Source organism: Strigops habroptila, chromosome Z (genome assembly GCF_004027225.2).
Source record: "Strigops habroptila isolate Jane chromosome Z, bStrHab1.2.pri, whole genome shotgun sequence".
NCBI classification, from domain to species: Eukaryota; Metazoa; Chordata; class Aves; order Psittaciformes; family Psittacidae; genus Strigops; species Strigops habroptila.
Genome location: NC_044302.2, coordinates 47,333,712 through 47,356,522, shown reverse-complemented (window position 1 = coordinate 47,356,522; position 22,811 = coordinate 47,333,712). Strand labels below are relative to the sequence as shown.

Genomic DNA, 22,811 nt, shown 5'->3' with positions numbered 1-22,811 from the left:
TTGTTGTGCTCCTCAACCAACAGTAAATCCCATCTCAAATTCTTGTCTGCTGTACCCCTGTAATATAATCACAAGTAATTATTTTTCCCTAAGCAGTTAATATAAGTGTTCATCTTGGAAAATGAAAAATCACCTGTAAATAGCATGATATAATTTTTCTAATACCAGAATTTGTTCTCTTACTTGCAACCTGAAACAGAAAGGGCAGTAAGTGGCGGATTTGCCAGCAGATAAAAATCTCATATGGTTTGGATCAGCGCCAGAAGATTACTCTACAGCACTGGGGCTCACCCATTTACAGAGCTGGACACAAGATAATGTACTTTTTAAAAATAAAACCTTCTTGCATTTTCTTAAGTGCTCTTGGATATTTGTCCTTGAGTTGTAGCAGGTGAGTACAAGGACATGAAACAAAAAATGTGAAAGTGGAAGCCACATGGTAGAATACAGAGGTGAGAGGAAGCATGGGAGGTAGAGGTAGAGAAGAGACCTTGGAGAAGTGAATCCTCCCAGAGACTCTTTCCAGACCTACGCTTTTGCTGTCAGATGCTGCAAAAAAACTCCAGAGAAACTGTACATTGACAATGAGAACAAACCTCTTTAGGGTACTGCAGGGTAGCAACATAAGTTGCTTGACCCCAAAAGAGCTCTTATAAGGAGAATAAAACTTCAGTCTCAAATTAGTCATCATTCCCAGCCCTTAATATTTGCTGCTTAGACTACGTCAGTTTATCCATGTAACACTTTTAGGTCCTGGGTTTTATTTCCAATCTGCTTCAAGTACAGCCAGCCAGTGTCCATCCGAGAGAATCTTAGCTTTTAATCCAAGCATTACAAATTATTTGGTTGAAAAGCAAAGGCATACCTTCTGTGGCACCTGCTTTAAATGTCCTAACATGTTTTTCTAGCTATGGTTTAACTGGTTCTCTTATGTGTCCATATTGCTCGTATGATGAAGGGTTTATAATAGCTTTTATTGAGGGTATTTTGTGGGTTTTTCTCTCCTCCAGAGCCCATCTTGGTCTGAAAAGCCACATTATTCCATGCTTGGAAACTTTAGAGGACTAACTGAAGGATATTGCATAATGCTTCAGGCTCTGTGGTTGGATACAGTCTCTATTTCTACCCTGGTATGGTGGTACCTAGCACACCCCTAGAGCACATATTTGCAGACGTCGTTTGGTGAGTAAGTGTCGCTGCCTGTAAAAATAAAAAACACGATCTTAACAAAAAAAAAAAAAAAGACATAAGGTCATCTTATTTCAAAAGCTAAAGAAAATAGGATAACTCTTCTGCTCAGTTTTATGAATTCTGTTGATTATCTGGGAGGAACTCTCTGTAGCTCCATGAATTATTTTGGTCACTGCAATGTGGATGGGTGCTTGGAGGCAGGATTGTGGGTTCTTTTCTCACTAAAAATGCTCAGTTAAGAACTGACAAAAAATGAAATTGTCAGGTTTAGTTCTTACCAAAGAACACAGCAATGTTGCTGGCTGATTTTTCAGCATTTCTAAACCATTCTTTCCTTCCCTTCCCTCTTATTTCCAATTGTCTCCCAAAGCCAAACTGCCCCAAAGCAGTATGAGATCTAATAGCAGCAATACAGTGCATTCAGCAAAATGTCATTTCTGTACATGTAGATTTGACTCAACAGATTTGGAAATATCTTGTGAATTGCGTAATTAAGGTTCCTCATTTCACAAAGCTGTGAAAGCAGCTTCTCTATTTAAGAGCAGAATAAGTTTCTGAAAAAGGTTTGCTACCTAAGTACTCTCTTCTATTACGTCTATTAAATGAAAGCTGTTTCTACACCTTCCTTCACAATGAAGTTTGGTTGTGTTACATTTGGTTACACGGTTATTTTACTTTTGCACGTTCTCAGTGTGACTGGATAGCTTCAAATTCTCTCTTGCTGAGGCTTTAATTATCTTGCAAAAAGCATAAAGAGTTCACTCTTTTCCTGTATGTGTTTCAACAAGCTTATCCCCTTTCTCAGAGCCTTCATTGGTCTATCAGATGACGAACTAGTTGAAGATTTTGATAGGAGACCTATCTCAATTGCTGAGTGTCTTCTGTTTCAACAGTAAATGACAATGCCTTGTGCCCTTTGAGTTCTCAAGCTGAAGCATCTCTCAGGATGAGATCATTCAATGTCAATTCAACTACAGGGATACACACCACCATGCTTCTTGATACAAAGATCTGTTAATGGCATAAATGTATTTTTCTCTCTTTCTACTCTGGGTTGGCACTGTTGGTTACAGCCTGCATGTCACAAGATAGCATGGGCTAATTTCACCTTCAGGGCATGCTATCTGTGCTTGTAAAATTCCCAAAGAACTTCCTGGAGCTCTCTACAGAACCCTTTATTCAGCACTCAGTGCAGGACTATGACTGCTGCTCATGTAAATTGTTTTTCTTTGAGGAACGTGTTCTATTACTCTGTATCTTTATCTTCAAGCTGTTATACAAACTGTTTATTCTGTGGACCTTAGGTTCTCCTAAATTTATATTATGGGAATATCACAATTTTCACCTAGTTTTTATTTTGATGCATTAGATCTTAATAAAGGCCCTTAAGAAATATTTTCACAGCCATATTGCCACTCATCAGCAGGAAAATAGATAAGGAAAAAATTGCTTCTGAAGGGTCAGACCCAACCATAAGATGTTACCAACAACATCCTGTCTTGAGTGGATATCTCAGTCACTTAACTGCCTCATTTAATCTAACAGCAAAATTGCATGTTTCTGGACAAATCTGTCGTTCAGAGACTGCTTAGAAAAGCACAGTTAATATGCACAATATTTTAATTTCATGATACATGCAATGAAACATGCAGCTACTGTATTTTTATGGTGCAATAACAAATGTTCAGTACTAGACAAAATTTAACCTTCAGTTACTGTGGTAAGTAGTCTCCTATTGACAATCAATTTCTGCATAGCAGCATTACTGATAGTCTTGGAGAGTCTTATGGGAATATTGTAAACTGTTTGAAGATAAACAAGGCTGTCAGCTTTGCAATTAATAGATAAAAAAAGACTAGGTGACCTTTTATTTCCCTAGAAATGTCAGTCTTTCTTACATCTTCACTACAATTTACAGATAACATAGGAATGTCATCACCCAGGGTCTCTTTCTCTTCTGATTGCCAGTAACTGTAGAAATAATAGTCATATACACCTAACTGAATTTTGAAAGACCAAACAAAAGCACTCACTTTTTGTACGCCAAAAATGTTATGAATCTGAAATCCAACTTGCCCTGCTGGCTTTGTGCTCCTGGAGTTTAAAACTACAGTAACTTGTGGTACTTTCCAATTGAGGTAACAACAGTCTCTTCAAACCGGATAAACAGCATGTGAAAGCTGGATTGTTTACAAAACAACTCAGGGAGGGAAAGTCAAGGTATTTACTAGTAAAGGTTTGGTTATTAGAGTCTTCCCCTCTTCTTTCCCACTACAAAATGTCGATGCAAATATTAGATTGACAGGTGGCAAAATACAGTTTTGGTTTGCAGGGAAAGAAGCCTTGGGAAAAGGATCCCCAGCTGCCTGGACAGCTTGAGGAGAACTGCTTAGAATCTCTAGTTAGTATTTGGTTTTCCCTTCTCATAAGATGTATGTAATTTTTGTTTTCATAGATGATAAACTTTGACAAGTTGGCATGTGTCTCATCTAAGCATTATAGCACATCAAGACTGAACTTGCCCCAAAATATAGCAAAGCTAATGGTGAGAGAAGGATAATGGTCAGTGGGATTTGGTTTTCTTTCTGTACCTATCGAAGAAATTACCATTAATTGTTGCCTTATCTGTAGTTGTTATTAAGTTATGTGCTGCTGCAATAGTAAGGTCAGCACTCCTGCGGATGAGCTCAGGGAGTCTGGCAGAGAAAGAAAAATTAAGCTTATTGCCCAGTTCTTCTGAATTTAGGAGGTACTGTAGAATCAGAAAGAAAAAGATGTCTGCTCATCTCTCTGGAGTTAAGAAAATCACAACACTAGGTTAGGTTTCTCGAGATTTTGGGGGGGATTTTTCTTTTTTTTTTTTTTTTTTTTACAGTCTGTGAAAGGGGTGCTGTTATTCTTTTTGTTCTTTACTTTTCCTTTGTGACTCTCTGCCTCTCTCTCTTAACTATTGCCTTCAGTCAGCATAGCCCTCAAAATAATGGCACAGCTTGTATATAACAGCATGGAACAATCAGAAGCAATGACTAGTCAGCAGCCTTCTCGCATGATATTCCAAGATACTGCAACATTAGGATACTGCCCTATAAGCTCTCTGATGGTAAGTCTTTGTGGTTTAAAATTGAGGCAGATTGTAGTGACATCAAAGCTTCTATCAGAGAATTTTACCTTGCATCATCTCAGGCCTGCTTTTATGGTATTAAGCCTCAACACACCTATGTAGGAATATTATCCCAGTTTTACAATTAAGTGCTGCTCTTCTGCGTAGAGAAGCAGAAAGTGGTTATCTTATCAAAGATCACAGTGAGTTTGTGGCAAAGCTCGGTTTGGGTTCCTACTCCTATGCTAAAACCCACAGATAGCAGCCCTTTTACTCTGTAGAATTGCTTTTCTGATTAGCAGCTACTGTCAGCAGGCTTTATCACCTACCATGCTCTTGCTATGAGATGTACATGGCATGCTCTGATGTCTGTTTCATCCAAAGGCTGTTCTTGAGGGAGAAGCATTCAATATTTAAGGTTCAAATTCAGGTATTTCTCAGTCTAATTCTTTTGCAGAAATCCCATTTCTTTTTTTCATCTTGACTTCATTTGTCAGGAGTTGAGACACCTGAGAGCACAGAAATGCTGCAAACAACTCAAGCGGTAACACTTCCCTTGTAGCAAAATTCATTACAAGAGAATGCTTTCTTCTGCACAATATTTACTGAAGCATTTTCATTAGAAGCTGAAGAGGGTCAGCCAATTTTTCTGTTACTTCTGCTTCAACAATTGCTGTTGCTTATTCTGGAAATTAAGAGGATAACCAGAAACCAGTTATTAATCTGATTCACTTTAAATAGGCAAGAGAGGCGGAATTCAGATGGAAAGAACCTTCCATCAAGTTGCAGTTACTCTGTTCATTGACAGCTGGAAAGAGGTGCCTGTTAGCAAGCTGTTCAAGAATGCAAGTTCATTATGAATAGCTGAGAGATCTGTTAAAAAGGATTAATTACATTTATTCACTCTAGCTGAAGATGTTTGCTGTGTTTTTAAAAACATGTTTGATGAAGGAGCCATTAGTATCAAATATTTTGTCTTTATATGCCACAATAAGTAGTGAAATCTATGCCAAATATCCTTGCAAAAAGAATGTGATTTAGGTGACACAGTGACATTCACTGTCTCTAAAGGAGACAGAACAAATACAGACGGCTGAGGAGATGTTTAATCCTGCTTGCCTTTCTGATTTTCAATTATCTTCATTTAAACAGCTGCAAGGAAAAACTGCAGAGGAAATTTCCAAGTGTCTCTGGATGAATTCAATTGCTTTGACCATCACAACTGTTTTCTTATTACAAAGAAGAGAAATGGAAGCAAATACTGGTACAGATGTCTTCTGGGTAGTGAGACTGAATGCTAATAGGAACAAAGGAAATATTGTAATTACAAACTAGGTCCTTTAAGTTTGACAGTGAAAAGATTCAAAAGCTTATCCTATCCAGAACAGAGAATCTATGTGGACATTACCCTGTGTTTTCATTAGACAGGTTTTTGTATGAAACAAGCTAAATTTGCCTAAGCTGTAAGTATTGCATACTGGGACACTGATCTGTCCTACCCTCCCAAAGCTTTAATTGTCTTCCCAAATGAATGAACTCAGGTCTCGGGCAGGTGACCTCAGAGCAGAAGTGATCTGTGACTCATTTCAGTGGCTGGTTCAAACCTGTGTCCAGATCTTCAAGGCTGTTGGGAGTCTGTTGTGAACTGTAAAAAAAGACTTAAAGTTAAGTTGACTTAATTTAAGTTGAACCTCAGATTACCATTTTCAGATCGCAAAGAGAGTGAAGTAGTTGAACAGATTGCTTGGGATTGCTGTGAATTCTACATCACTGCCACTGTAAACAGCAAGTTAGACAAGTATGTCAGGAATCATTTAAGCAGAGCCTATCTTGTCATAGAGTAGAAACACAGAATAGATGACCTCTCAACATCTTTCAACACTTCATATGACTGTGCTTTAAATTTAGATATGCAAACAACACAGATGTAATTTAAAGGAGCCGTTGTGAGTAGTTAAATTATGCGGTTCTGAAGAATGTCTTAAACAGCAACTAATCAGCTGTTGAAGACATATTAGACTGCAATAAAACAAGGAGTTTTGTTCCACTCTGGGTCCTGTATTTTCTTCAGCTGATACGCTTCCTTGTTACTTTCTTTAAAGAATGTTTATAGTACATTTTCTAACTTATTCTCTTTATAATATATATAAAAAATATATTTTTTTTATAATATATATATAAAATATATATATATTTATAATATATATATTTCTTCAGTCCTACTGCCAAAATTATTTTCCTGTTCGCTGTGTGTTCATAATTATACGCAGTTGCTCCCACTACTCTTTTATGAAAGGAACAGCAGAAATTGCAGCTATTTGTGGATCTGCAACTTGGTGAGCTGCTAAGGGAGAGAAAAAAACCCTTCAAACCACTTTTAATATGTGGTGCAGCATAATTCCTCTCTGAGTCATTCCTTATAGTGGTAAACTACTTGCCACCACCGAGAATGCATGCCTCTAATTTCAGTAATTTAAGATAGAAATACACAGTACTGACATCTATAGTGTATTGTTCCAAAAGTAAGGTCACTTGCAATGTAACTGGCCACTGCTGAAGAAACAGGTCACTTTGTGGCCTGATCGAGGTGAATAAGGATAGCAGAAGTTGGTTAAAAGTGTATACAAGCTTAAGTAGGCAGAACACTAATTAAAAAACACTGGTACAGACCAACTTACATAAATCAATAAAACTGGTAGTTTTATGAAACTGTGTTTTGCTTCCATTAAAATCAAGACACAGATTGTTTGGGTTTTGTTTTTGTAAATCCACAGACACAGCACTATAAGATGAAGTTAAGACACTTAAATGCAGTGCTGGTGGAGGAATTGACCGTGTTAACATTAAAGGGCATTAATGTAAAGCCAACATAGCACATGAGCAAAGCCTTGTTGGGAAGTTCATTAGAATGTATCAAATATGCTTCAATCTATCTTTGTGTTAGGCTTCCCCCATCCATCTCTTTGGCAGTCTCCTACTGTAGCTGTGATAACTGGGCAACTGCATTTGCAGATAAATACAAGTTTATGCAGCTTTCTAAAACCACAGCTCACGCGCCTGAATGAGGACTGTGAGCTTCAGAAGGACCACCATACTTCTAGAAAACTCTTCAGGCAGCGCTACTGGTACTCATTAAACACAAAGTTTTTGGGATTCCCCTGTGGTAAAGGGCTACAAGGAGAGTGAGTTACTTCGTTCCAAGTACAAGTGCTGGTTGTGTCAGTTACGTGGTTTTCATCCACTTGTAGAACGGGAAGCGTGCAGAGGGGACCAGCAGCGCCGTGCGGCAGTGTAAGGGAACGCTGGCCCTTCCAGACGCGGGGCTGTAACACCGCCCTGCTGGGCCCAAGGCCGTGCTGGCGGCTACCTTCGCACCACACCACCGCCCGGAGGTGCTGCTCACTCCTATTTGCTGCCAGGCCAGGAGGAGCCCAACGCAGCCAGGCCCGCAGCAGCAGAGCCGCCACATACAAACAGGTGTGACCTTCCAGACGCCTTTCCCTCTTTCCCAGGAACCATAAATAACCCTTACCTCCACTTGTCCCCCCTCCCGGCCGCTGCACACACCAACAGCCCTTATCAGCTTTGCCACCCGCCAGGCCGGGCAGAGGCGGTGTCCTGGGGAAGGAAAGGGGTTGTGCCAGGGTTCTGCGGGCAAGGGCTCTTCGGCCGCGGGAGGAAAGGGGCCTCCCCGAGGGGAAAGCCGGGGGGGGCCCGAGGGCGCGGCGGCAGAGGCGATAAGGGGTGCTCCCGCCCCGCCGGGGAGGATGCGGAGGCACCGCGGCCGTGCAGCACTACGGGGCGCGAAGCCGGCGGCGGGGACATGAGCCCGAGGGGCGGCCGGGCCCTGGGGCCGCTCCTGCTGCTGCTGCTGCTGGCGCTGCTGCAGTGCGCAGCGCGGCGCCGGGGTAAGTGCGGCTCCCGCCTGGCTCCGCTCGCTCTGGGCCGCGGCGGGGCTTCGGGCCGTGAGGGCGGTGTCCTGCGGTCGAGGCGGGGAAGGCGCGAAGGGGACGGAGGCCGTGGGCGACGGGCCCTGCGGCGGGAGGGAGGTGGGCAGGGCGGGCGGCAGCAGCCCCGCGGCGGCGGCGGGGAGGCCTCATGCGCCGGCAGGCGAGAGGGCTGGGCTGGAACCGGGAGGTGGCTTTGGTGCCGGGGTGGAAAATGGCGTGTTTGTGAGGAGAAGTGAGTCGCCAAGTTTGATACGGAGCAGCGGGGGGGGGGGGATGTGAGGGGGGAAACCCCGTGTTTTATCTCCTGGAGCAGCAATCTGAGGAGGACACTCCCATGGCTTATCAGAGGATTGAGGCATCGTGGGAAGGTTCTTCCCGTGGCTGTTTTTAAATTTAATTTTATGGTCTGTGTTGGCTGCCATGGCACGCTGACGGGTTGTGTTTTGTGTTCTTACTGGGTGCACACACACACAAGTACATAAAACCATTGAGTATTTGAAGTGGGAATCTATGATTCTTCCCATGAGCCTTAACACACTCAGAAATGTGCTGTGAGTAGAGCTGGGACACTGCGTGCAGAAGGGCAGTGTTATCACACTGGTAAATTTAGTGTGTAAGAGAAGCTGGCTTTTCCTTCCGGTTATGGTGATGTGGTTATACACCATGTGATGACAGGCAAAAATTTGTCATAGCTGCTGTATACACAGTGAGATTTGTACTCTGTAAAAACCACACTATCCTTATCAAATCTGAGCTGTCTTAGAAGAGTAAAAGAATTCTGTATTGTTATGTCCAGCATGATGAGACAACATCAGCTTGTGCGATATTAGTTATTTATTTCTTCAAAAATATACAAAGGGTATAAGCATGTGCATGTTTTGTCTACATTCAAGCTGTCTGTTCTGACGTTTATCATTTGGAAAGCCAGTCCATGTGTGAAGATAACAGAAAGAGCTTTCAGAAAATGGAGGGAAATGCAAACAGTACACTAAAAGTATGAATACAAATTAGGGAGTAAGTTGACATTTTATTCTAGTTTCATGTGTATTTATAGCTGCATCAAATTGCAGTAAATTAGCTTGTGTGTTATATGCTGCTAAACTACTCATAAAAATTAATTTCTAAAATGACTTTTCTATAAGCCATTTTCCTCCTGGCAGCATTCTCAACATTGGTTTTATGAATAGCATTTTTACTATATACGTGTTGATGATACAGAATACAAATAGATTGATAAATAGCCCAAATGTCTATGTGTAAATAATAGAAATAAAATAATAGAATAAATGAAGAAACAGAAATCAAGAGAAATGGGAAATAATATGGCAAAAAGACTGATAATATTGGATACAGCTATTTATTAGATGTCTCACAGGCCTTACTAACAAGCTGTTTTGCTTGTTGTAAAAGAATAGATGAATGGAAAAAAATGAGGCAGTAAATGAGGAAAAAATGTTCAGTATAGTTATTTTGTTTAATCCTTCCTTTTTTTGTCTTTGAATACTATGGCTGTGGTTTTCCTGCAAGTTCGAAAAACAGATGGGAGGAGATAGGATTTTATTCTGTGTTTTAATCTGTATCTCCAAGTAAAATTCTGTGCCAGCTACCAGTTAGTCCATTTAAAAAATAATAAAAAAAGTAGTTTTATCTTTTTGTTCTTTAAGCAGTTGTGAAGAGATCAGTTCCAGATGTCTGTGCAACTTGCCACATTCACGCTACATGTCATCAAATTGAAGGAAAAAGCGTCTGCATCTGTAACTATGGATTCGTCGGCAATGGAAGAACCCATTGTCAAGGTAGGATGCTGTTTTGTAAAACGGCAAGAAACCATGTGCATTCCTAAAATGTTTTTTCTTGAGTAATATTACTGAATTCTTCAAAGTACAGCAAAAGCTTTGTCATTTCCTGTCAGAATTTCCACAACGTAAAATATGTGTGGATGTTTTTGATTTTTTTCCTTTTTTCCCATTGGCTAACCATGAGCTGTAGTGGATGTAAATACTGTTTTTTGCTTAGTTGCTTAACTGTTTTATTCAGTTTCTGCTATATACTGAAGGATTATAATTTTATCTCAATAAATGTAGGGTTGTATCAAACAATTACTTTTAAAATATAATATATTGGAATGGTTTATTTAATATTTTTTATCCTAGTTTCAGGAAAAAAAAAATCAGTATGGTGGGCTTCAGTTTATTATTCTTTTCAACCTATGCATCGTTGAACTGAAAGCTAGACAATAAAACTGACAATTAAAATTATCAGCGCATTTTTGCTAATTTTTCCAGTTATCTCAGATTACTGGCTAACTGAAAATTAATTTAATCAGTTGCATGCCTGTTCTTAATAATAGTGTGCATATATACATAGATTTCTTAAGTGCAGATGTTCGTTACATGGAAAGTGTTGTTCAGTGTTTTTGTATTACTGTAGCTGATAGTGTCCTTTTAAAACTATCTCATACATGAGAAATCAATATGTGAATCAAAGGGTGATATCAAACATTGTGTTGGAGTGCATGTAATAGCTTACCCCTGTTTAAAGGGAAAGGTCCTTCACCTCTGATCTCTTCCACTCCATATCTCTCCTTCCTTCGCAAGCAGTGGCACCTGCTTGGGCCCTGTGTGGAGTTCGCTTATATCGTTGTGAGAGAAGAGAAGCTGCATATTTTGCCATGTTAATTCTCTGCCAGTTGAGTGAGTTGGTAAGATCAGCACAAGCTCCATCAAGTGCTGCAGGCAGTGCGTGATGTAAGGAAGAGCAGAAGCAAAGAAAACGGCTCTTTGGTTTCAACAGCTCTTAGATGAGCCCAGGCAGTGTCATGAAACTTTATTCACATCTGTTCCATCTAGGGACAGCAGCCTCTGTTAGTCCAAATACTGCAGCTTACTAGCAGTGTTTACATGCCAAGTAACTTGGAAAAACAGTAAGGGGAAGTCTGTTTACCCAAGAATAAGTGAGAAGGGGAGGGTACCTTACTTTTCTTAATCTCTCTCTGATGTGTTCTAAATGTGCTGACAGATAAAGATGAATGCCAGATTGGAGCCAGCAAGATCTGTGGAAATCATACACTGTGTCATAATACACACGGAAGTTTTTACTGTGTTTGCCTTGATGGATATCGAGCCTCCAACAACAACAAGACATTTATTCCTAATGATGGCACAAACTGTACAGGTAGACATCACAGAGTCTTGAGCACCAGGAATCCAAAACTATTACTACAGAAATCTTTTCTCCCATCATTTTGGAATTTACTTCTTAAAACTGTATCACAGCACCTTCTGTTCTGCCAACACTTACTTGATGTCTAGGTTCTAGCAGCTGTAAATCAGTTCTATTTTGCATTCTTTGCTGTGTTAGAAATCATTGCTTTCCAGTCACATTCAAGCAAGAATCTTCCCAAAAGAAGGAGCTAGGCTAAAGAATATAAGGTGATACTTATCTTTCCCTAAGAATGTCATATTTTTGTTTAGAGTAGAATATTTAAGAGTAGAATATTTAAGTCTGCCAGTTCCGTGTTACAGTAATGAACTGTTGTAACTGATTAAGATATTTGCTAATATGGGATTTTTCTGGGATTGTTGTAGCGGGAGACGACATTGGAAAATATTTGTCATGTAAAACAGAAAAAAAAAATTAAAAGATAGCTAGCTACAAAACTGAGAGTCTCCTCCTTCCAGATGCTTGAACACTAGGTAATGATAAGCTCCTTTGTTTCTCAGAAGAGCCATCAGAAGCTACATAGAACCCTTCATGGAATACTGTATTTGTTTTAAGCTTGGATCCTACGTTAATTAATTGGGGGGGGGGGGGAAAAAAAACCCAAACCAAAACCTATTACGCAGTGCATATATTTTTCTCTGTATTTTAGATATAGATGAATGCGAGGAGTCTGGGCTATGTGGTCACAATGCAAGATGCGTGAATACTGAAGGAAGCTACGAGTGTTTCTGCAATGATGGTTATAAATTAGAAAATGGAGAGCGTTCTTTTTATCCAGATGGGAACACAGTTTCATGCAAAGGTGAGAGTCTCTGGATGCTGTTTTTGCTAGCAGATAAAATCAGATGTTGCATGATACAGTAGTACTTGCTCTGACCTGTGCTTTTAAGTCTGCAGGGCAGAAGCCTTCTCTCTGGATTTTGCTTGCTGTATGATTTTGTTTCTTCTTGGGCTCAGTTTGTATTAATGATAGCTGGATGGTAGAGTTGACAGCAGATACGATTTCTACAGGCTCTCAGCAGTGGATCAAGTGTGCAGGGTCAGAGAAGCTTAATAATGCAATGAAGGTGATGTAGTTAGTTTCTGAATAGGAAGGAAGTGTGGTATAATCCACTGGCTTATAAAATCACACTACACGGAGGGGAAGGGAAGAGAGGATGCACAGCTGGTGGAGAGTTCAGATGAATGGAACAAGGGGAGAGTAATAATAACATAGTAGTTTAGCTATTTGTTACATATTCTGCCAATTGCATTAATAAGCTGTCCTGTTTATCTTGCCATAAGAACAACAACAAAAAATTCTTTTTTTTTTTTCGTTCCTCCTTTCCTTTCTAGTTCCTCCTTTCCTCTCTAGTGTAGGTTTTCACAGATGCAAAGTCCTAGCAGTGTAAGCTGTAGCTGTCACAGTATGTAATGAAGCCAGGCATCCCAGGCTTACATGTCTCGATTGTATCCAGCTGGCATTTCTGAATTATTGTAAGAACCATCAGTAAAGCTCACTGCCTGTAGCTTGTCCAGTTTTTCCAACTGAGTGTTCCACTTCATTTTGGTAAAGGTGCCAACAGCCCTGCTTATCTCACCAACTTCCCCCTCCATATGATGTGGTAAGAAAGTGTGTCTGTACTGACTGTGTTGCTTGCAAAGCTGGACAAGGAAGCCCTGTCACAGGCAGGAATGTAGCATTTTTATGCAGGCTGGTTCAATGAGGTGGAGGAATTGAGGGGTGGACCATTTAATTTCAGCCTGTCTGCAGTGCTTCACTTTTCCTATGCACATGGAAATGAAGCTCTGCATTGGGATCTTAAATTTTCATCTGGTGTTGAAGGATCATTTATCCATTGCTATAGCGAGACTATCACACACAGAGCATTATCACATTGTAGTGTCTCCTCTTTGGTGTTGTGAATGGCTCCAGCTGTATGTTAGTAAAGATGTAGCTCAATACATGGATCACTGTTTCTCCAACTGTGGCCAGTAAAACTTTTCAATTCTAATTTTATACCCCTTTGGTGACCTCTGAGATTCATCAGATGGGGCATATTTTGTGGTGTGACCATCCAGTTCAGCTCACTTTAAAATGGTCATGTGTTGTGGTTTTTATACTGTGAGATCTTCTAATACAGTCTCTTTGCAGAAACTGGATGTGGTTCCCCTCCTGAAATGAAGCATGGCTACATTGTGGGGAACTACAGCTTGCTACCAGGAAGTGCGGTTCATTATGAATGTAAAGAAGGGTTTTACAGCAACGAGGGGAAGTTGTCATATTGCACTGCAAATGAAACTTGGGAACCTGCCACTTTAAGCTGTAAAGGTGAAAAGAGTCTTAAGTCTTTCTTAAATTCTTCATTAAGTTGGTTTATGCATGGGGAAGTGTGTTAGTGGAAGACAGTAGACTGTTTCCTCAATCCAAAGGATAGTTTTTCAAGATCTGGCTATTTGCAAAAAAAAGAAGAAAAGGACAGATTATAAAATGGTGCTACCTCTTCTTGTTAGCGAGTGTCATTTTCAATGCTAGTCCTTTCATTTTTACAGACACTGCAGTGTGTCCTTCTACCTGTGAACCAAGGCATAGAAAACAAGTAGATTTCTGTATTCTTTCCTTTCATGGGAAAGGCCACTGAGTTGGAAGGCATTATAGTGACCTCTCATGCAAAAAACAATTTTTATGCCAGCTTGTGAAGTTTTTTCTGAAGGTTGGCTGTAGCCGCAAAAGAGAGGCATCCTACCACCCTTCGTCCCTGGATAGCCTTCGTGATTTTAAGAGCATTTGTGCATGAGCAATTGCTTTTACATCTCTGAAGTGTTAAGATTCCTGTGAGCATCTCTAAAACTTCCACTTGCTTTGGTGTTCTTATTGCCCATTCTGTTGAAATATCTGCTCCTTACAAGTGCAGGATTTTGTGTTCCCGTGAGGAGTTACAAACTCTGTATATTAGTTAAATGACACTTGGTAGTGCTAGCTAACAGAAGTTACACAGTGTGTAACAGTTCTACAGGGCAGAATGTCATCCTGAAAATGATCACTTAGTGAGGAGAGTTCCTTCTTCCTTTCCTCAAAATACAAAAGCCCTCTTGGTTTCTCATTCTTTCATGGTGTCTTTTTTGTTTCTTTTTTTTGTTTGTTTTCTTTGAGAGAAAATAGAAATGTAATGTTTTTATGTGTGTCTGTGGGAAGTGACAAGCTTATTTCTCCTTTGTGTTGCAAGCTCTTTTCCTGGATTTCAGTTAGGACTTCTCTTTTTGTAAAACTAGCAAGTCTGAATTTTTATTTATTCATATATTTTTAAATATTAGTAAGGGCACCTTTAAATTATTCTTTAAACTCTGAGAACGTCCTTGATAAGTCTTTATCACTGATTTTTCTCCTGGCCAGGTGTAATGTCGTCCTTTTCAGGAAAATCAGTAAGTTTGTCTTTTGTCTTCCTTCATATGGTAATTTAGGAGTTCATTTTAGGTAGTCATGGTAAAACTGGCCATTGAAGGTAGGTCAAACCTGGTAAGATTTGTGACCTAACATCAGGATACTGTAAATGAAGCAAGATCCTCCTTTTTTTTTTAATACAAGTGTATGGCTATAATCTGTCTTTGAAGGTTATAGCTTCCTTTGAACATTAATAAAGGAATTGTCTTGAGATGGAAAGTCAGATAGCTTAATGGGAAGGTGTGATGTATGTGAAGAGGTGTAGTTAAACTGTTGAACGTGAGGGCTATGTCATGCTAACATGAAAGCCTTTTAGATGGCGGCTTACCATAGAAAATGGACAACATATCAAACTTCTTTTTTGTGCTACTTCTTTGTTTTAGGTATTTGTAAATGACAACTCTGCATGTTTGTGGCTAGAGCAACTATTGCAGCACATTTTGAACAGATGTAGACTTTTGCTTTAACAGGAAGCTTTTGTGTTTTATGTTGTAAACTTGTCTGGTTTTGCATTTCTCCAGTCCTTGTGCACTTTTTAAAATTTCTTCATCCTAAAGGCAGTTTCTGCTCATCTGCCTCCCTCTGACTGTTGTTCACTGCAAATGGTATAGAACCAGCTTGCCACTTGTAATCAGGTTTGTAAAAGCTGGAGAATCCTATTTTGTTGTTTTCAAAAAAGGACGTTTTCTTTGTACTAGCAGCTAAGCTGAGGAAGGAGTCACAGATTTAGCATGCCATTCTGAGAGAAAAGCAGAGAGAAGTCATTTTATATGGAAGCAGCTCTGGAATAGGTAGGAGTAGCTACAGCACTCTTAGTCATGGTGGAGATGTCACAGAGGGCATCTGGGGAGCATTGGATTAACACGGAAGAGGGTTAGTTGGTAACAATGAAAGCAATATTTATGGGAGTGCAGCTGTCACTGCTTGAATAACAAGTTTATCTTCCTCTTTCTTCCTCTTCCTAGGTGTGGACTGTGGGGTTCCACCCTCTGTTTTAAATGCACATCCAGCATCTCTAAGTGGGACTACATATGGAAGTGAAGTTACTTACAATTGTGTTCATGGTTACTTCATGGCAAGTGGCAATCAGACTGCCGTCTGCAATGCCAAAGGACAATGGGATGGTACTGATCTGGTGTGCAAAGGTAAATCAAATCTGCTTTCAGATTTACTTAGCATAGATTCTCTTTCAGACATCATAATAAATAGCAGTTTTCAGAGACATCCTCTTTGGACATTCAGAAGACTGCTTCTGGCATGTGAAGTTCAGTCAGAAAACAGAAGCCATATATTAAACAGTTTCTTTTTAATCTGTGTTGCTAATGAGGTTGCAGTAAATTGTTACCATTCTAGAGACAAAATCCTAATGCATGTCAAACATTAGGATTAACATGAGATGAAAATTCATCCTAAATTGCTGCCATTTTTCTAGTTCAATATCTACTCTGTGGTTGAAGCCACTACGTGAACAGTGAACCACTATTAGCAGTTATCATCCCCTAAAAATTTCCATATTCAGACAGTTTCCAGTTGCAAACTATGATTACTCAAGCAAGCTATTGTTACTTGACATGAGTCCTAAATGCCTTATGTTACTATGATTTAGAAGAAGGTAGCCGAACAAGTTTCTTGATAAGAAGTACAAAGGTACGTTTAAAATAAGTATTTTGCCCAACAATATTTCTAGTGTATTTTTAGTCCGAGCTGATACTATTAACTAGTATTAACTGATACTAGACTAACGACCTCAGGATCATTAGTCTTTAGTCAGTTTTTATATTGACACAACTTCACTTTTCCATTCACTGGATGCTTAATATCATTTCAACTTGATCCAGCAAAATCGAATCTTCTGTTAATTGCAATCAAATGTAGTAACTTCTTTTGAATGTGCAATGTATATCTTACAACCGCTCTCTACTTTTAGAATCTTCTCTAATATTCTGGGTCACCAGTCCAAATAGAAGGTTCACTATGTTACACAGAAACACATTTCTGCTTTTCAGTCTGATTAGGGGATGGCTTTGGGCAGGTAGCTGGAGTTAAGCAGCAGTAAGCTTTGTGTCTCATGACATATTGTCCTTCCAGAAGTTATGCATATTTTTTTGCATGTGCATTAGTTATTCTAAAGCTTCTTCTCATGATTTGTAATAGATGCATACATTCATACATTGGGATATGAAAAGGGTGTTAGCCATGATGATAGGTATATTGCCTATTGCAATACGTATGTTTACCTTTAAAGGTTGTACGTGTCACGATTCTATAAAATTTGGGGTTTATGTCTTTTTTTTTTATTTTTTTTCCTTTTCATTTTTGGAGTAGAATTTTAGAATTGCTTATTTATTAGACATTTTTAAAAGCACAGCATATAAGATGTAGTGAAGGTAAGATTTTAATTCTTACATTGTTTACTTCTTACAAGTTAAGTGATGCAGAATCTTTTATTAGGGTTTAATGTTCTCTGTGGATTTGAAGGGGAATTTCAACCCTAAATAATATTCTTGCATTTGTTTGTTCTTCACTCTTTATTCTTTTTTGTTCCCTCATTTTATTATGAAGCCCTTGAAAAGAGCTGAGCAAATAAATTAATTTATAAGTGCATTACCCCAGCTTTCTAATTACCTCTAACATGGTCTGACTAACTGCCCAAATATTCCCGTGTAAGTGTTCTTTCTCTTGTCTGTAGTAGCTTCTGTTTTCCAAAGCTTGAATTAAATCCACTGGCAAAGGAACAGTGGATTCTGTTCTTGATGCTGTTCTTCCATGTTACTACTTGTGTCATTTTTCAGACCTGTTGTTACTAATGATAGGTAAAATAAAGGAATAAATAGCATGTGGGGGTTAAAAGAATGTTATGGGAAGGTAGATCTTTTTGTAAAAATTTGCTTAGAGATCTTTGTTGTCCGTTTCTAAACAGGACACTTTTATGGCTCATCTTGAAGGATAAATGCCCCACCCTGCTGGAAATTCTCCACTCGCAAAATTCAGGGTTCTAAAGGGCTGGCCTGACTTCTAGAAATCAGTAGAAGTGAAAACAAGTGAAGTGTTACTTGTTGGGGCAGTTGATCTCTCTTCCTTAAATACTTTGATATACCATACTTGTTTTAATTTTCAGGTTTTGTTATCCTCTTTTTCTGTTCCAGAAATAGACTGTGGCAAACCTTCACTGATTCCACACACAGAAATGACCTGGGACAACTCTACCACCCTAAGGAGCAGAGTGTACTATCAGTGTAAAGAAGGATATTATTTTAATGGAGGCAGGAATTTTTCAGAATGCACAATAGATCAGTCGTGGGAGAATATTACATTCGTATGCAAAGGTACATATTACTGTAGGAGTTGGTGTGGGGTATGCTATTTATATATTTTCACATTTGTGTTCTGAAGGTAGGAACAGCAGGAAGGATGAAGGCAAGAAATCCCTGCCTAATTTACCATATAGGGCATGTGGTGGTACTTTTGTATGGAAAGGTCACAGAAGAGAATGTTAACCATGCAACATTTTCTAGTGGATGCCACGGATCTTTCTGTAGTTGTCTTGCTTTCTATTTCAAATTGAAAGAGACTAATGGAACTGGAGTTACACTGCTGCACTGAGAACCTTGAACTTTAAAAGCCAGTGGAACTAGATGAGCAGAAGGCATTTAGCAATGTTTTGTTGTGGGCCTAATACTATGAAGTTCACTGTGATGAAAGTAGGGGCAATGGAATTCAAAACTCCTTTTCCTTTTTTATAATCTTCTGTCATATTACCCTAAGTAAACGTTGTTCAAGGATGCCTTTGCAGCATCTAGTTGTCTGAATTTCAGCCCAGAAGGGTTTTCTTAGAAAAGAATGAGTCCTGACAAGGGAGATCTGTAATGAAGGTGGTGTCATACTGTGGGCTTGGAAACAGGGTATACTAACATTTTAATAACAGCAAAAAAATAGCAGATGTTTTGGATTATGTCTGTTGGGCTCCTTAGTGTTCTTTTGTGTCCTTAGAAAGAGATGTCACAGGTCATAGATGACTGTCCATCTCGTGTTCTTAAGTAGCAGTGCTGTCTTTTGCAGATGGCAATGTTTATGTAGCTTTGATATAGCCACATGTTTTTCAAAAGGACTGGAAGTGTGTCTTTGACTGCTGCCACTTCACAGACAAAGCCTCTACACGAAGAGTTGCTGCTTGATGCCTCTCTTGCCTCGCTTGATGTCTTGAGCATTCACTGTGAATATAACACATGCAACATCAAATAAAATGGGCATGCAGAAAAGAAGTTCTCTCACTTTTTACAGAGCCCTAATAAAAATGTAACTGCTGTTGTTAGAGGGCAGAATTCATATTTCATTTAGGCAATTTGCATAGCTGTACTTTCTGAATTGGCTTTGAAGCCAGCATTGTGTAGAGGGGCTAAGTTGGTCAGGTGTGTCAGTCTTTGCAATGCCGAGAGTTTGGTCTTGAGCTTAGGAGGACCTGACCCTGCAGTCTGCATTCACAGGATTTCAGCAAGACATTTGCCAGAGGCAAAAATGTATAAGCCAGCTCTAGCTGTTGGATCAAAGGCCCAAAAAAGTCAGAGTTATGGGCAAGTAGAATGGGAAAAAAAACTTTAAAAAAATAGCCTAACTAGTCCAGGCTCCTTTTTTTTAAAATAAATAAATAAATAAATAGGAAGTAGCAAGGTCTTCAGCTTCTTAATTTCTACATTTTTTACTTAGTAGAGGAAACAAATGACTTTCAAATGAAATGACATTTCTGTTTCAGTAATGATGCCTTTCAGATGTATGTGATCTTAAGGGTGTGTGTAATTAATCAGTAATTCCCATTAAAATAAGAGAAAGTCAGGTACCATTCCGAAATAAGTTATGATAGAGCTGGAAAACCATTTGGCTTTTCCTACTACCTGAAAAACCTCATTAGAAGCAAAGAAGTTAAGAAATTCCCTTGAGCATGTTCCCTTTGACAAATAATCGCTTCTTCATTTCTTAGGCAGTGATTGCTATGGAATGCCCTTTATCTGTGTTGTCTGTTGTATTGTCTGTTGGGGTGTATAGCATGTGTGTGTGAGTATATAAGTACATTTAATAGTATCTGGTTTAAATGTTTAAAAATTGCTTAACAAAATTAATTTCAGTGAGAGATGCTGATTGGATGAAGCCATAATCAGTGAAGTCTGGCAATAGTCAGCTGGGTAACAATCTTCCTTTCCCAACCCTTGATTTGTATACATAAGCTTAAGACACTTAAGTGCAGACAACATACTAGCAATTAAATACCTGCTGTCCAGTATGCTCAACATGTGAGTCTGGGTATCCTGTTCAGCTTGTCCTAGAAGAACTTCTTATTCTCATGTAGTAGGCGTGTATGGGTTAATTTATTTTCATTGCAGAAATGGTGTACTATTATTCTGGCACATATTGTGTTGAGCTCTGATGGGATTTCATGGTAAACCTTGGAAGTTTTTTACAGAGTGAAAAAATGGTCATCTTACGGGAATAATGTTCAGTTTGTTTCAGAGTAGGGCTTTGGCTATAAAGCGCTGTAGCATGCAGTGGTGGAATGCAAGTAAGTCTGACACAAGTTTTCCCATTGTGCATTTCAGAGGAGAAAATGTTAACTTGAGGTTTTTTGGTAGTAATCTTACCAAGAGAGGTTGTTCTGAATGTGGGCTCAAAATTGGACATTAGGTAACCTAAGACTTACAGTTGCTTTTTCATAGAAAAGTATGAAATGAAGCCTTCCCATTCATGTTTTTCTTTTTGAGTGGATTCTGCCCATAAGATAGATCAATCTATCTATCTATCTGTCTATCTATCTATCTATCTATCTATTTATTATGGCTGTAAGAAGGCCAGAAAAAAGGTGATTTGTGCCTTGGCTATCTGATGCTTGTTCCTAACACAGATGCTGAAGTAAAATATATGTAGATTGTGTATGTGCATGCATGTAAACACATACACATATACATGCAGTTCTTAACTCCTGAGGACTTACTTCTTAGGCATCTAGAGAAAGTTAAGATGAATTATGGTGAATAAGGTGCTTACAAGGTTGCCATGCTCTTAACACCATGTGCTTTTTCCAGTCTTCTTCAGTTATGAAGGGATCAGTTCATGAACGAAGGGGACAGTGTGTATGATGCTGTTTTCTATGTTAATTGGACAATTGTTAGGGATATTTTGGAGGGAAATGTTCTCTTCACCTACTGCAGCTCTCTTCATCCTGTTTTTGGAGTCCTCCCTTCTACTATTCATCAAGCTTTTTTGAATTTCCCAGTCCCAAGTCCTAGAGATACCCTTATGATGGGGAGTTTTTTCACAGTATCTCATCTGTCCTTTCTCTAACAATTGGCTGTAGTCCCAGCTATAAGCACACAGGCTGGGTTGGCTGCTGCTCATTATTCTGATCCTAGAAAACTCTTTCTCTAGAAAACTTCTTCTCTACATCTGTTATCTTTGGAGGTTGTTAGTATTCTGTGTGTTTACCTTATTTTTTCCAAGGGAAAGAAAATACAAGTCTGCATTAAAGAATAATTTTTCAGTATTTAAGTAAGTCTTCAGTACCACAATTCACTGTTATTAGAAATGCATTTATTAAAGTAGTTTTGATGTGTTAAGTAAAACACCATCCATGCAAAAGAAGCAACTATTGCACATGGGTGGAAAAAGCCCATGGATATGTAAAACGGCTGGAGGGAGGGAGTTAATCTGATTTGCATAGAGAGGTAATGCACATGATTAGTAAAGCATTCCAGAACTCAAGCAGTGGGAAGCAGCTGTTGTAGAGAACAGGGAAGACTGACCACTATTTCCCTTTAATGCTGAGTCTGACAGCATGGCAATCTTACTGGTAAGTTCTGAGAGCCTTCTAGCGTCGTGTTAGGCAGTAAGGACGGTCAGCACTTGAAAACATTGTAGAAGAGGAAAATAATACTGTCATAATGAAAGAAAAAAGGCCTTGAAAAAAATCAAAAGTGAAATTTGAATCTAGTCAGGAATAAACGGAGCAGGGTCATCCATTAGCTGTAATTTAATTGGAGGTCTATAGACCTACAGCAAAGGTGATTTCCATGCAATTGAGAGGTTCTGGTTACTTTCTTTTCAATCTGCAGTTGTTTTCCCTTTGCTTTCACTTTCCCTTCTGCAATGCTTTATCCCTATTCCCAATGACGGATTTCCCCTCTAGCTGGAATTGTCCGGGATGTCAGTTTTTACTCTCTTGTACAATCGTTACTTGTACAGTAAGGGATGGTACAGAAAGGCAGCTGGAATGTTTCTGTAGTAGCAGCATCAGTAATTTCCTCACAACAATGAATGGGTTAACTGTCACTGTCCTGATTTCTATTCCCAGCCATGGTGTAAATAATTCATGTCAACAGTTATGAGCTTAATGGAAAGGTGTCACTCATATCTGTGGGCATTGATTCAAAACCCATGGGCCCGTAGGAATAAGAACCCCATCAAACAATTAGGATAATTATAGTCATCATTGGAAAGAATCTTGTAAAGTTCTTGTAAAGGCCTAATTTGATACGTTAAATCCAGACATCTGGTAATCTAGTAATTTCAATTGCCTGGACAAACACAGGTGGATTCTGTGTTATGGGAAGTGCTACTTCTTAAATCAAAGTGATGAAACCCAGTGACAGTTAAAACAAACAAACAAAAAAAAAAAATACAGCTTTTTGCAAGGCTGTTTAGGCTTTTGTTTATTTGTTTGCTTGAAACCAGTTTAGTAATTACCAAGTTTGTGATGGCAAATACCAGTCTTGGGAATCTCCTTTGGCTCAGGAGTAGATCATATGCATCTCTCATCCCAGCCCATCTAATCCCGCCTAGTCTGACACCCTTGATTGATACATCTTTCTTTTGTAAGTGTGCTCACAATTGTATCTCTTGTGTTTTTGTCAGTCCGGTTGAATGCATGAATTACTCTGCTCCT

The 22,811-nt window shown here is 39.2% G+C and overlaps 1 protein-coding gene across 13 annotated transcripts in view; it reads left to right on the top strand.

Annotated features, from left to right (window-relative positions):
* Positions 1-8,072: 8,072 nt before the first annotated feature.
* The window catches only part of SUSD1 (sushi domain containing 1), a 50,791-nt gene continuing 36,052 nt past the window's right edge, over positions 8,073-22,811 (top strand). For 3 of the 13 annotated variants that reach the window (XR_003995018.1, XM_030511685.1, XM_030511678.1), the window contains exons 1-7: positions 8,074-8,199; positions 9,906-10,037; positions 11,251-11,415; positions 12,113-12,265; positions 13,598-13,774; positions 15,850-16,029; positions 18,031-18,210. Coding sequence is in view for 12 of the 13 variants with exons in the window: in XM_030511685.1 (XP_030367545.1) it covers positions 8,115-8,199; positions 9,906-10,037; positions 11,251-11,415; positions 12,113-12,265; positions 13,598-13,774; positions 15,850-16,029; positions 18,031-18,210 (1,072 nt within the window). In the remaining variant the exon portion in view is untranslated. Of the gene's footprint in view, positions 8,200-8,354; positions 8,610-9,905; positions 10,038-11,250; positions 11,416-12,112; positions 12,266-13,597; positions 13,775-15,849; positions 16,030-18,030; positions 18,211-22,811 lie in introns of those variants that run through there. The other 10 variants (XM_030511683.1, XM_030511674.1, XM_030511675.1 and 7 more) reach the window with 10 other exon arrangements.